This window comes from Crotalus tigris, unplaced genomic scaffold, assembly GCF_016545835.1.
Source record: "Crotalus tigris isolate CLP2741 ecotype Arizona unplaced genomic scaffold, ASM1654583v1 scf7180000021573.356075, whole genome shotgun sequence".
In the NCBI taxonomy this organism is placed as follows: domain Eukaryota; kingdom Metazoa; phylum Chordata; class Lepidosauria; order Squamata; family Viperidae; genus Crotalus; species Crotalus tigris.
In genome coordinates this window covers 246,277-260,750 of record NW_024098572.1, presented here as the reverse complement: position 1 = coordinate 260,750, position 14,474 = coordinate 246,277, and the positions used below count along the sequence as shown (strand labels likewise).

General features: G+C 42.9%; 1 protein-coding gene across 6 annotated transcripts in view; it reads right to left on the bottom strand.

Moving 5' to 3' along the window:
- GDPD5 (glycerophosphodiester phosphodiesterase domain containing 5) overlaps positions 1–14,474 on the bottom strand; it is a 130,013-nt gene that overhangs the window by 33,925 nt on the left and 81,614 nt on the right. For all 6 annotated transcript variants that reach the window (XM_039318831.1, XM_039318827.1, XM_039318826.1 and 3 more), the window contains 5 exons: positions 12,056–12,149; positions 10,737–10,796; positions 9,430–9,528; positions 6,728–6,821; positions 2,645–2,790 (listed from right to left, as the gene is read on the bottom strand). In XM_039318831.1, the coding sequence (XP_039174765.1) occupies positions 2,645–2,790; positions 6,728–6,821; positions 9,430–9,528; positions 10,737–10,796; positions 12,056–12,149 (493 nt within the window). The remainder of the gene's footprint in view (positions 1–2,644; positions 2,791–6,727; positions 6,822–9,429; positions 9,529–10,736; positions 10,797–12,055; positions 12,150–14,474) is intronic.

The following is a 14,474-nucleotide window of genomic DNA, read 5'->3' as shown; positions in this document are numbered from 1 at the left end:
AATATTAAAGCACACTATACTTTATTAATATTAATACTAATACCAATACTGTATAGTATAGTATAGTGGTAATAGCAGTGGTAGGATTCAAATCTGTGAACAACCGGTTCTCTGCGTGGATGCCGCTTCCAGAAGTCCATTCTGGGCCTGGGCAACAAAAAATTAGCTACCGGTTCTGCCGAAGTGGGGCGAACCAGCTGAATCCCACCATTGGGTTATAGCAGTGCTTCTCAAATAGTGGGGCGGGCCCCCCAGGGGGGGCGCGAGGCTCCGTAAAGGGGGGCTCGTTTGACCTCGGCAAATACTGTCATATTGGATGCACGTGACACACGCAAAGGACCCGATTGGATAGACAGTCGTGCGGGGGGGCGCGAAATGTTTTCTTCTTCCTAGGGGGGCATGACAGAAAATAATTGAGAAGCACTGGGTTATAGTGTAGTGTAGTGTAGTGTAGTATATAGTACAGTATATAGTATAGTATAGTATAGTATAGTATAGTATAGTATATTGTATAGTATAGTATTAGTATATAATATGATAATATATAATAGTGTATAGTATAGTATAACATAGTATATAATGGTATATACTAATAATATATGATAGTATATAATAGTATACTAGTATATAATAGTAGTTATAGTATATGATAGTATATAATAGTATAGTATATGATAGTATAGCATAGTATATACTAGTATAGTATATGATAGTATATATAATATCATATAATAGTATAGTATGATAGTATAATATATGATAGTATATAATAGTATAGAATATGATAGTATAGTATATGATAGTATATAATAGTATATACTAGTACAGTATGATAGTATATAATACTATAAGTATATACACTAGTACAGTGACGGCGAACCTTTTAGAGACCGAGTGCCCAAAAACTGCCTCTCCCGTCCCCACTTTGTCCTGCCCACTGGGACACCACCACCTTCACAGCCTGCCACAGACCACCCAGGCAGTCCAGCATCATCATGGTGGCCATGCCCTCCACCCGTGCCCCGCAGCATCATCTGCGTGCAACGGGGTGCAAGGATGGAATCTTGTCCCTGCTGCCCAGCTACCATGTGCTTGGCTGCGCTGCTTCATGTGGGCTGTGCACAGGGGCGACTCTCCTCCGGGGGGGCTGCTGATGAGGAGGGGGCCATGGGAGGAGGCAGGGCTGGGGTGACGGCACACGTCCCCACAGAGAAGGCTCTCAGTACCACCTCTGGCACCCGTGCCATAGGTTTGCCACCACTGTACTAGTATATAATAGTATAGTTATAGTATATGATAGTATATAATAGTATAGTATATGATAGTATATAATAGTATATAGTATATAATAGTATAGTATATGACAGTGGTGGCGAACCTATGGCACACATGCCACAGGTGGCACTCAGCCTTCTCTGTGGGCACGTGCGCCGTCACCCCAGCCCTGCCTCCCCCCATGACCCTCTCACCAGCAGCCTCCCGGAGAGTCACCGAGTGCGGTCTGCGCAGAGCAGCGCAGCCAAGCACATGGTAGCTGGGCAGCAGGGACAAGACTCCGCCCTTGCACCATGTCACACGCAGATGTTGCTGTGGCATGTTGGTGGAGGGTGTGGCTGCCATGGCACTGCTGGGCTGCCTGGATGATCTGCTGCAGCGGGCTGTAGAGGCGGTGGGTGGCCCTGCAGGTGGGCGGGGCACAGAGTGAGGGTGGGCGGAGAGGCAGGGGCGGGGTTTGGGCACTCGATCTCTAAAAGGTTTGCCATCACTGGTATATAATATTATATATAATAGTATATAATAGTGTAGTATATGATAGTATATAATAATATAGTATATGATAGTACATATAATATAGTATATGATAGTATATATAATATAGTATATGATAGTATATAATAGTATATAATAGTATGGTATGATAGTATATAATAGTATACTATGATAGTATATGATAGTATATATAATAGTATAGTATATGATAGTATGAGTATATAATATAGTATATGATAGTATATAATAGTGTAGTATATGATAGTATATATAATAGTATAGTATATGATAGTATATAATAGTACAGTATATGATAGTATATAAAATATAGTATATAATAGCATATAATAGTGTAGTATATGATAGTATATATAATAGTATAGTATATGATAGTATGAGTATATAATATAGTATATGATAGTATACAATAGTGTAGTATATGATAGTATATATAATAGTATAGTATAATAGTATGAGTATATAATATAGTATGATAGTATATAATAGTATATAATAGTATAGTATATGATAGTGTATATATAGTATAGTATATGATAGTATATATATAGTATAGTATATGATAGTATATAATAGTATAGTATATGATAGTATATAATAGTATAGTATATGATAGTATATATATAGTATAGTATATAATATATATAATAGTATAGTATATGATAGTATATGAATATATAATATAGTATGATAGTATATAATAGTGTAGTATATGATAGTATATACTATAATATAATAGTATATAATCACACTAACATGTAACAATACGTGGCCAAACAGGCTGTTCCATAATCTGTGCTTAAAGCTGGGGTGCGGGGTCTGTGTGTGTGAAGGGAATGAAACGAGGCCTACCTACCATGGGGGCTCCCCGGTGGCCAAGGAGGGCCGGTCTGGGCCCCAGGTCCTTCCTTTCCATGAGGCAAGGGGAGGAGATGGTGAGGGGCACCAGGTACACCCCAAGGACCACGGCGAAGTAGGTCCCAAACATCAGCAGCTGTGAAGCTGGAGGGAGAAACAGGGTAAGACTTCAATCCATCAGAACAGAGCGACATCGGCAGTGCGAGCAGCAAACCCCACATCCACCAGCACTAATGACATTACTTAGTCTGGTAGCGAAACATCGACAAGCAAACCAGCAAGCTCAGAGAGCACCTAGGCCTCAACTTTCTGGGTTTTGCAGTTATGCCAAAGGCACAGAAGTCGTACTTAATTCATGCTTTATTATTATTAATTTTTTTTAACTTTTGTCGCTGTAGTTGCAGAGTTGCATCGCTCCCTCAATCTTTCCCTTGAAACCTGCTAGACTTTTTGCAAACATTAGACTTGCTAATGCATTTATTAAAGAAACAACAACACTCCCAACACAAACACTTCGTTCCTGCTCCAGTCCCGACTGGCTGAATTAGAATTAAAGGGAATTACGGTGGCAGCAACTAGCCAGGGCAGCCAAGGGTGCTTACGACAGCGAGACTCAATATGGAAAGCGAAGTGCTGGATCTTCTGGTTTTCATTTGCTAAATGTTGAACGGTTTTCTTCCCTATTCTTTTTTTTTTTAATAACAAGTTTTTATTGGTTTTCCAGTTTTCCATTTAAGTATTTACAAAGCAGCGTGGTGATTGGGTAGTCAATAGTACAATAACAAAATCCTTAGTTCATATCCCAGGTTACATCATCAAAAAGTTCCTTCTTTATTTCCCTTAACATCTGCTATATCATATTTAAGCTAGTAAATTTGTAATTATAACAAGCTCAAGTTAAAACATTTATCAATATATTTATGCCTATACATATCCATGCCCTGTATTTAAATTTTACCTAATTTTTAATTACAGTATTCCAATTTAACTTTTAATATCCATAGTCTTTAAATTTCGGGTAACCCAAATTTCCTTTATTTCACAACATAAAACTTATACTATCTAAAATACACCTCTTACTTACTTAGATATATTTTATTTCATAGATATTTTCTATTTCTCATCCTAGTACATCACCCCTTACTAACGGAGTATCCTTTATTGTCTCAAATCCATCGTCTATGTTATCTGGGCTAAACAATAATTCAGAGCTTTCTTCCCTATCCTTGTCTCCACACATTTCATCCTTCCCAACTTTCTCCGATCTCGGTGTGCTGCTTGCCCAACATTTTTTCAAATATCCAAACTGCAGCTGAGGTTATGATTTGCAGGATATATAATTCCCCAGAAGAGCATCAGAGCGTCGTACGAAAGGTGAAAACTTAATAAGGCAATAAGCAAAGCAATATCCTCTCCGGCTTATTGACAACCAGAAGAAAAAGAAAAGAAAAAAAAGAAAAGCAGAAATTGAAAACCTGCTATTCTCTTTTGTAATATACACTGGGTACTGGGCTTCAAATTGTTCTGTTTGAAAGTTTAGGACAGTGGTGGTGAACCTATGGCACGGGTACCAGAGGCGGCACTCAGAGCCCTCTCTGTGGGCACGCGGGCCGTCGCCCCAGTCCTAGGCCTTCAGCTGGGTTTTATAAAACCTTTTTGCTTTAGGCCTCCGCCGCTGTGTGCAAAAAAAAAAAAAAAAAAAAGATTCAATCAGTCAATTCCAACTTCTCGCGGGGAAAAAAAAAATCTTGCAAAGTTGAAATTGATTGATTGAACTTTTCAGTGCCACCCAGTCTGCCGTTACCACCTCAGCCACGCCCACCCAATGGGCCACTCCCACCCAATGGGCCACACCCACCCAATGGGCCACGCCCACCCGGCACTCGACAATGTATAAGTGGGTTTTGGGTTGCAGTTTGGGCACTCGGTCTCTAAAAGGTTCGCCATCACTGGTTTAGGATTTAATCAGGCGCAGATTTCGGTCTCCTTGTCAATCTCAGCTTTTTTTTTTTTTTTTTTTAAAGGGAAAAAAACATCCCATGGTTCCTAGGCACAAAGATATACAGGTAGTCCTCAGCTTACGACCACAACTGAGCCCAAAATTTCCGTTGCTAAGTGAGAAAAATGGTTAAGTGAGTTTTGCCCCGTTTTACGACTTTTCTTGCTGCATTTGTTAAGCGAATCACTGCAGTTCTTCACTTAGTAACACCGTTGTTAAGTGAATCTGGCTTCCCCCCATTGACATCATCATCATCATCATCATCATCATCATCATCATCATCATCATCATCATCATAATAAAGTTGGAAGGGACCTTGGAGGTCATCTAGTCCAACCCCCTGCTCAGGCAGGAAACCCTATACCATTTCAGACAAATGGCTGTCCAGTCTCTTCTTAAAGACTTTCAGTGTTGGAGCATTCACCACTTCTGGAGGCAGGTGGTTCCACTGGTTAATTGTTCTGTCAAGAAGATTCTCCTTAGTTCTAGGTTGCTTCTCTCCTTGATAATGTTGGAAGGAACCTTGGAGGTCATCTAACTGCTTCATTTGCCTAATGACACCATGCCCACAATATCATTGTGGCTTCTACAGCATGCCAATGTCTTTACCATGATGAACGTTAAGAAAATATGCTGCAGGGTATTAATTCTATCCTATTTTATTTTATTTATATCCTGCCTTTATTATTCTTTACAAATAATTCAAGGCAACGAGCATATCCAACACAACTTCCTCTTCCTATTTTTCCGACAGCAGCAACAACAACAAGGTGAGTTGAGCTGGTTTTCATGCCTAAGGTAGGACTAGAACTCACCGTCTCCTGGTGATTGGCCCAAAGTCACCCAGCTAGGGTGGACCCCTGGGGGGGAGCACGATATTGTCACAGGGATAGGTGAAAGCTGGGAGACATGTTAGATTTAAATCTTGAGTTAAGTCTTGGGGGTCCGGGGCCACAAAAGGTATTTAAAGGGGGTCCGTGAATCAATTCACCACAGACAATAGAACAGTTAATCAGTGGAACCATCTGCCTCCATAAGTTGTGAATGCTCCAACACTGTAGGTTTTTAAGAAGAGACTGGATAGCCACTTGTCTGAAATGGGTCTAGGGCAAGGGTCTTCAAACTTGGCCCTTTTATGACTTGTGGACTTCAACTCCCAGAATTCCTGAGCCAGCATGGGGGAACTATGGCCCTTTTATGACTTGTGGACTTCAACTCCCAGAATTCCTCAGCCAGCATGGGGGAACCATGGCACCTTCATGACTCGTGGACTTCAACTCCCAGAATTCCTCAGCCAGCATGGCGGAACTAATGCCCCTTCATGACTTGTGGACTTCAACTTCCAGAATTCCTGAGCCAGCATGAGGGAACTATGACCTCTTTATAATTTGGGGAGTTCAACTCCCAGAATTCCTGAGCCAGCATGAGGGAAGTATCGCCTTCATGACTCGTGGACTTCAACGCCCAGAATTCCTCAGCCAGCAAGGGGGAACTAAGGCCCCTTCATGACTTGTGGACTTCAACTCCCAGAATTCTGGGAGGGCCAAGTTTGAAGACCCCTGGTATAGGGTTTCCTGCCTGAGCAGGGGGTTGGACTAGAAGACCTCCAAGGTCCCTTCCAACTTTATTATTATTATTATGATGATGATGATGATGATGGATCATCGCACAGTCAGCAAGATGTTCAGACTGGATTTGGCATTTTGTCTACCTATCGAGTCCTTACCCAGGACCTGGGATAGGCAGATATGGATGTTTGATGGTATTACAGATATCGTCGCAGGATGGAAGCAGTTCTAGTAAGGCTGCCTTTATTATTATTGTATCATCATCATCATCATTATTATTACTAAATGTTGAGAACCACTGTCCCAGAGCCTTATGGCTGCATCGTGACAATAATATTCACCAAAAATTGCTCAGGCTCCCCGAAGTTTGGTTAACTCTCCCAACACAAGCTCCATTCATATGTGTGGGACACCACAACACCCCTACAAAATCCTCGTTTTGCGATTTGTCTGTCTTCTCCCTTCCTTGTTATTCCATTTTTTTCCAGCTGAACGGGAACCCAGATCTACTCACCCGCTCTTTCGGCTTTTGCAAATTGTCCAGAAACCAACCAAGACAGGGCCGTGACAGCCACAAGGGCTCCTAGGTGTAAAAAAGGAGCAGTTGCCTAGAGTGGGGAGAGAAATTATTTGCAAAGAATTAGTAAGCAAATGTTGTTTCTCGGACAGCTAACGGTAGCAAGAGGAGGAGGAGAGGGGAATTAAGGCAGAAAAGCAGAATTCGCATGGATCCAAAACGCAGTTCCGCAAAGCTGCAGGGAAATTAAATTAAATTTTCAACTGTTGGCCCTTCCATTTACAGGTAAAGTCCTCAGTTCATGACCACAACTCAGCCTAAAATTTCTGTGGCTAAGTGAGACATTTGCTAAATGAATTTTGCCTCGTTTTACGACCTTGCTTGCCACCGTTGTTAAGTGAAGCACTGCAGTCGGTAAGTTAATCACAGTGTGGTCAAGTGAATCAGGTTTCCCCATTTACGTCGCTTGTCAGGAGGTCACAAAAAGGGATTACGTGACTCCTGGACGCTGCAGCGGTCATAAATACGAACCAGTTGACAAGGGTCCGAATTTTGATCACGTGACCATGGGGAGGCTCCAATGGTCGTTAAGTGTGAAAAATGTCATATTACCTCAGGACACTGCGACCGTCATAAATACGAGTCAAATGCCAAGTGTCTGAAGTTTGATCGTGTGACCGTGGGGATGCTGCAACGGTCGTTAAGTGTGAAAAATGGTCATATTACCTCAGGACACTGCAACCGTCATAAATACGAGTCAGATGTCAAGTGTCTGAAGTTTGATCGTGTGACCGTGGGGATGCTGCAACGGTCGTTAAGTGTGAAAAATGTCATATTACCTCAGGACACTGTGACCGTCATAAATACGAGTCAGATGCCAAGTGTCTGAAGTTTGATCACGTGACTGTGGGGATGCTGCAATGGTCGTAAGTGTGAAAAATGGTCATAAGTCACTTTTTCCAGTGCCGTTGTAACTTTGAATGGTCACTAAATGAACGGTTATAAGTCGAGGACTTCCTGTACTCTGTTTTCAGCCCTCCAGACTAGGAATAGGATGCCACGTAGATCTATAACACTTTTACTGTAAAGTTATACAGGTAGTCCTCGACTTATGTCCTGATGTTTATTAAGTGGGTGATCATGTGACTTTGCTCAGTTTTTACAACCCAGACTATTGTTAAGCAACCACTGAGGTCGTTAAGCAAACTCGTTTCAGTCAATGGGCATCCTTGGCCGGAAATCAGAAATAAACACTGATTTCTGGCCAAAAAAAATTGCTGAAAATCAGTCATGTGACACAGTGATAATGTTATACAGGCAGTCCTTGATTTACGACAGTAATTGAGCCCAGAATTAGTCATAAATGATAGTGGTCATTAAGTGAGTCAACACGGGACCGAGTGTGTTTTTATGATCTTTGTTGGGGCGGTTGTTAAGCAAATGCTGCAGTCATTAATCAAAAACCATGATCGTTAAACGTGGTCATTAAACGAACCCATTTTTGCAGGAAACTTCTTCCTCAATACATATAAAAAAATCCCAGTTTTTGATACGGTTATCTTTGACATTCTTTCTTTCCTGTCCCTAGACCAGGGGTAGGCAACCTTGGCTCTTTTATGACTTCTGGACTTCAACTCCCAGAACTCCTCAGCCAGCATGGGGGAACTATGGCCCCTTCATGATTTGTGGATTTCAACTCCCAGAATTCCTCAGCCAGCATGGGGGAATTATGGCCCCTTCATGACTTGGGGACTTCAACTCCCAGAATTCCTGAGCCAGCATGAGGGAAACTTTGGCTCCTTCATGACTTGTGGACTTCAACTCCCAGAATTCCTCAGCCAGCATGGGGGAACTATGGCCCCTTCATGACTTGGGGACTTCAACTCCCAGAATTCCTGAGCCAGCATGAGGGAAACTTTGGCTCCTTCATGACTTGTGGACTTCAACTCCCAGAATTCCTCAGCCAGCATGGGGGAACTATGGCCCCTTCATGACTTGCGGACTTCAACTCCCAGAATTCCTGAGCCAGCCACGCTGAGGGGAAAGGGAGAGGTTTCCAAGCTGAGCCACACAGGCTCAGGAATTCTGGAAGTTGAAGTCCACGAGTCATAACATGAAAGATACAGATTTGTTTAGTGACCATTCAAAGTTACAACGGGACTGAAAAAATGCGACTTATGACCTTTTTTCACATATATGACAGTTGCAGGATCCCCAGGGTCATGTGATCAAAATTCAGAGGCTTGGCAATTGGTTCATTTTGACGACGGTCGCAGCGTCCCAGGGTCACTGTGATCCCCTTTTGCGACCTTCTGACAAGCAAAGTCAACGGGGAAACCGGTTTCACTTAACAACCGTGTCACTCACTTAACAGCTGCAGGGATTCACTTAACAACTGCAGCATGAAAGGTCGTCAAATGGGGCAAAGCTCGCTTCACAAGTGTCTTGCTTAATGACAGAAATTTTGGCCGTACGTTCAAGGACTACCTGTAGCCATATCTAAAATGAGAAAATTGATTTTTAGGGAAAGTTGTGTGTGTGTGTGTGTGTGTTTTAAAGGCTTGATGCAGACATCCAATTGCTGAACTGGGCAGTATCAAATTTAGGGCAAAAAAACATATTGTTTGCTTCTGCAATCTTTGTGTGTGTGTGTGTGTGTGTGTGCGTCCGTGTGAGTGAAATTAAGTGAAAAGACTTACTTGCAACGATATCACCACCATATCCCATTCATCGTCCCACAACTGGGCTACACAACTCATTGTAACAACAGTCGAGATCAAGGTAGTGATTAACCCAATCTGAAATGCAAGCAAAGAGATTTTATTCAATTGAGTTACTAGTAATCATGGTTTGATATTAGCTGGCTGCAATATGGAACATCTCAGCTTCACAGGACAGGCGAGGCCTGTCAAACAGAGGTTCCCAGGGGTCAGCGTGCCTATGTGTTTGGAAGCATGCACATTCTCACAAACACTTTAACACCTGTCATTTGGATATGGCACCCTGATTCTATGAAAGCTTGTGTTAAGATAGAGCGGTTGATCTTAAAGCCGCTATCAAAAACTTCCTGGGTTTGGTGGAAAAAATTTAGGGAAAGTCACAGCCAGGTTTCCACTGCTGGAACTTGATCCTTCAGCTGCGGGGAAGAGGAGGAGGAGGAGGAGGAGGAGGAGAAGAAGAAGAAGAAGAAGAAGAAGAAGAGGAAGAAGGAGAAGAAGAAGAGGAGGAGGAGGAGAAGAAGGAGAAGAAGAAGGAGAGGAGGAGGAGGAGGAAGAGAAGACGAAGAAGAAGGAGGAGGAGGAGGAGGAGGAGAAGAAGAAGAAGAAGAAGAAGAAGAAGAAGAAGAAGAAGAGGAGGAGGAGGAGGAGAAGGAGAAGAAGAAGAAGGAGAGGAGGAGGAGGAGGAAGAGGAGAAGACGAAGAAGAAGGAGGAGGAGGAGGAGGAGGAGAAGAAGAAGAAGAAGAAGAAGAAGAAGAAGAAGAAGAAGAAGAAGAAGAAGAAGAAGAAGAAGAAGAAGAAGAAGAAGAAGAAGAAGAACTGGAGGAGAAGAAGGAGGAGGAGGAGGAGAAAGAGGAGAAGAAGGAGAAGACGAAGAAGGAGAAGGAAGAGAAGGAGAAGACGAAGAAGGAGGAGGAGAAGGAGGAAAAGAAGAAGAACTGGAGGAGGAGGAGAAGGAGGAGAAGGAGGAGAACAAGAAGAACAAGAAAATGAGGAGAAGAAGAAGAAAAGGAGAAGGAGGAGGAAGGAGAAGTAGAAAGGAGAAAGAGAAGAAAGAAGTAGAAAGGAGGAAGAAATAGAAAGAAGAAAGAGGAGAAAGGAAGAGGAGAAAGAAGGAGAAAGGAGAAGAAGAAAAGAGAAGAAAGAGGAGAGGAGGAGGAGAACTGGTAAAGAACTCACTCTTTAGGAAAACAAGTTTTATGACCCACTTCCTCAGCCATTTTGTGAGTGTTCCCGAGACACACTCCCATATTACAATAGCTCTGTCACGGAACAAACCTAAGCCCACCTTATGGATCCAATGCAGGTTCATCTGTTGTCCTACAGCAATGTGACAAAGCGCTAAAATCTGAAAACAAAGGGGGGAAACAGACAGCAATTTATTAATTCATTCAGGGAGGCGCTTTTGCAACCATGAAGAACAAAAGCTGAAGTCTTCTACAAATCCAGCTCAGCTCCTGGGGCATGCAAGGAAACATCCCTATGGTTTTCTGGGCAACCACCTCAACCTGGCTTCTTCTGAGGGACAATTTCACCTTCCTAGTCTAACCTTCAGGGTTGGCATTTCCATCACTCTCTCCTCCTTCCAGATCTGACTTTGATTTTGTAAAACAATCAAGATCAGGGGTCTTCCAACATGGCCCTTTTATGACTTGTGGTCTTCAACTCACAGAATTCCTCAGCCAGGCCTTCCAACTTGGCCCTTTTATGACTTGTGGATTTCAAGTCCCAGAATTCCTCAGCCAGGTCTTCCAACTTGGCCCTTTTATGACTTGTGGACTTCAACTCCCAGAATTCCTCAGCCAGGCCTTCCAACTTGGCCCTTTTATGACTTGTGGACTTCAAGTCCCAGAATTCCTCAGCCAGGCCTTCCAACTTGGCCCTTTTATGACTTGTGGAGTTCAACTCCCAGAATTCCTCAGCCAGGCACAAGTGCCTGGCTGAGGAATTCTGGGAGTTGAAGTCCACAAGTCATAAAAGGGCCAAGTTGGAAGACCCCTGATCAAGATCAACTCCATTCTGACCTCCATTACGGTCTTCCCTTAAGGAGATCAATCTCTGTCTGTCTACAGGACACTAAACTCAGGCGAGGTCAACAGAGATGGCTGAGTAAATCGGGGTTTCTCAAGTTGAGATGTGTGGACTTCAACTCCCAGAATTCTCTAGACGCATCCTTGCGGTCACGTGATCAAAATTCTGCCGCTTGGCAACTGGCACGCATTTATGACGTTTTATTTATGATCGCTTTTTACAGGCCTTTTGACAAGCAAAGTCAATGGGGAAGCCGGATTCCCTTAACGACCGAACGGCTGCATTGATTCACTTAACGTCTGTGGCCAGAAACATCCTAAAATGGGCACAACTCGCTTAATACCTTAATAATGGAAATTTTTGGCCTCAGTTGTGATTGTAAGTCAAGAAAATAAAATAAAAAAAAATAAAATTGAAAATAAAAACTCCACCCCCTACTTAGAAATCCAATTTTTTAAAAAAAAAATTTCTGCAAGAACAAAGCTGCCCTATTTTATTCAGGAAAATGAACGTCAGGCCATCTCTGCCATCTAACCTTTGATAAAACTCACCAGAGATTCTGGGTTCAAAACTTACCAATAAAGCTGTGATGTAAGTGAAACCAGCAGCCGTCGTAACCAAAATAGGAATGGACCAATCACTCCAGTACCCCATTCTATTATATAAAAACCTGGAGAGGCAAAGGGAGGGAATACAAGAGAGAATTAAATGCAACCACTTTAATGTCAGGGAAGATCGAGCCGAGGGGCATATATCATAGAATGACAGGATGTGAAGGATCCTTGGAGGTCATCTAGTCCAACCCCCTGCCCGCGATGAGAATTTTCCTATCTCCTATATCAGGAAGGGGGAATTATGGCCCTTTTGTGACTTGTGGACTTCGACTCCCAGAATTCCTATGGGGCCATAGTTCCCCACCTCTGTCCTAGATAAAACCAGCATTTCTCAACCTTGAGGTATGGACTTCAACTCCCAGAATTCCCCAGCCAGCATGTATCCTACTTGGAAAGAGCCATCTCTGATCTGTTAGCTCAGGGGTTTTCAAAATTGGCCCTTTTATGACTTGTGGACCAACTCCAGAATTCCTTGTGGACTTCAACTCCCAGAATTCCTCAGCCAGAACTGGAGGAGAAGGAGGAGGAGAAGAAGGAGAAAGGTTAGTTGAGACAGGAGGAAAAAGAAAAGGAGGAGGAGGAGGAGAAGAAGAAGAGGAGGAGGAGGAGGAGGAGAGGAAGAAGAGGAAGAGGAGGAGAAGGAGGAGGAGAAGAAGGAGAACAAGAAGAAGAGGAGGAAGAGAAGACGAAGAAGAAGGAGGAGAAGGAGGAAGAGGAAGAAGAAAGAAGAAGAAGAGGAGGAGGAGGAGAAGAAGAACTGGAAGAGGAGAAGGAGGAGGAAGAAGAAAGAAGAAGAGGAAGAGGAGGAGGAGGAGAAGAAGAACTGGAAGAGGAGGAGAAGGAGGAGGAGGAAGAGTAAGAGGAAGAAGAAAGAACAAGAGGAGGAGGAGAAGAAGGAGGAGGAGGAAGAAAAAGAAGAAGAAATAGTAGTAATAGTAGTAGTAGTAGTAGTTGGAAGGAACCTTGGAGGTCATCCAGTCCGTTACAAACTATTCCCCCCCCCTCAGAAAAAAACTCGCAGTCCCAAAATATTTATGTCAGTAGGCCAGCACAGGTAGTCCTTGACTTACGGCCACCACTGTGCCCAAAATTTCCGTCACTAAGCGAGACAGTTGTTAAATGAATTTTGCCCCATTTTGTGACCTTTCTTGCCTCCGTTGTTAAGTGAACCACTGCAGTTGTTAAGTTAGTAACATGGTTGTTAAGTAAATCTGGCTTCCCTCATTGACTTTGCTTGTCAGAAGATGGCAAAAGGGACACTGCAACCGTCGTAAATATGAGGCAGTTGCCAAGTGACTAAATTTTGATTACGTGACTTGTGGGGACGGTAAGTGTGAAAAGTATCTTAAACCACTTTTGTCAGTGCAGTTGTAATTTCAAACGGTCACTAAATGAATGGAGTACCTATACTGGCATTTCTCACTACAGATCCAAATTCTCTCTTCCTAGGACAGGGGTAGGCAACCTTGGCTCTTTTATGACTTATGGACTTCAACTCCCAGAATTCCTGAGCCAGCATGGCTCAGCTTGGAAACTTCTCCCTTTCCCCTCAGCATGGCTGGCTCAGGAATTCTGGGAGTTGAAGTCCCCACATCATAAAGGGGCCTTAGTTCCCCCATATTGGCTGAGGAATTCTGGGAGTTGAAGTCCACCAGACATGAAGGGGCCATAGTTCCCCCCGTGCTGGCTGAGGAATTCTGGGAGTTGAAGTCCATAAGACATGAAGAGGCTATAGTTCCCCCGTGCTGGCTGAGGAATTCTGGGAGTTGAAGTCCACATGTCATGAAGGGGCCATAGTTCCCCTGTGCTGGTTGAGGACTTCTGGGAGTTGAAGTCCATAAGACATGAAGGGGCCATAGTTCCCCCTGTGCTGGCTCAGGAATTCTGGGAGTTGAAGTCCACAAGTCATAAAAGGGCCAAGGTTGCCTACCCCTGTCCTTGGATGAGCAAATTAAAAAAAAAAAAAATCTTTCAAACCTCACGAAAGGCATTTGAAACTGACAGATGCACCACACCTAGAACCAGACAGTAATTTACAGCGGCACAAACACAAGTTCCTTTCAGAACGTTTCATTAAAAATGCAAATTACTCTGTTTTCTTTCCTCTGACACCCTAATTATTTGATGGAAGCTTTTCGCAGGGGCATTTCCTCCAGCTAAGCTTGTTTTTTTGGCTTTTTTTTTTTTGTTTCAAAACGTCATCCCTGCTGTTTGTAGAGAATGTTTAACCCCGTATTTTGTTTTTTTTTACCGACACGTCAGGGAGTCTGTTTAGCAGATCTTTCTGACTGGGGAACGCAGAAGGCTGATTGGACTTGAATGCGTTTCAGTAAAAAAAAAAAACAATTTTTTTTTTTATATAATTAAAACAAAGTAATGAA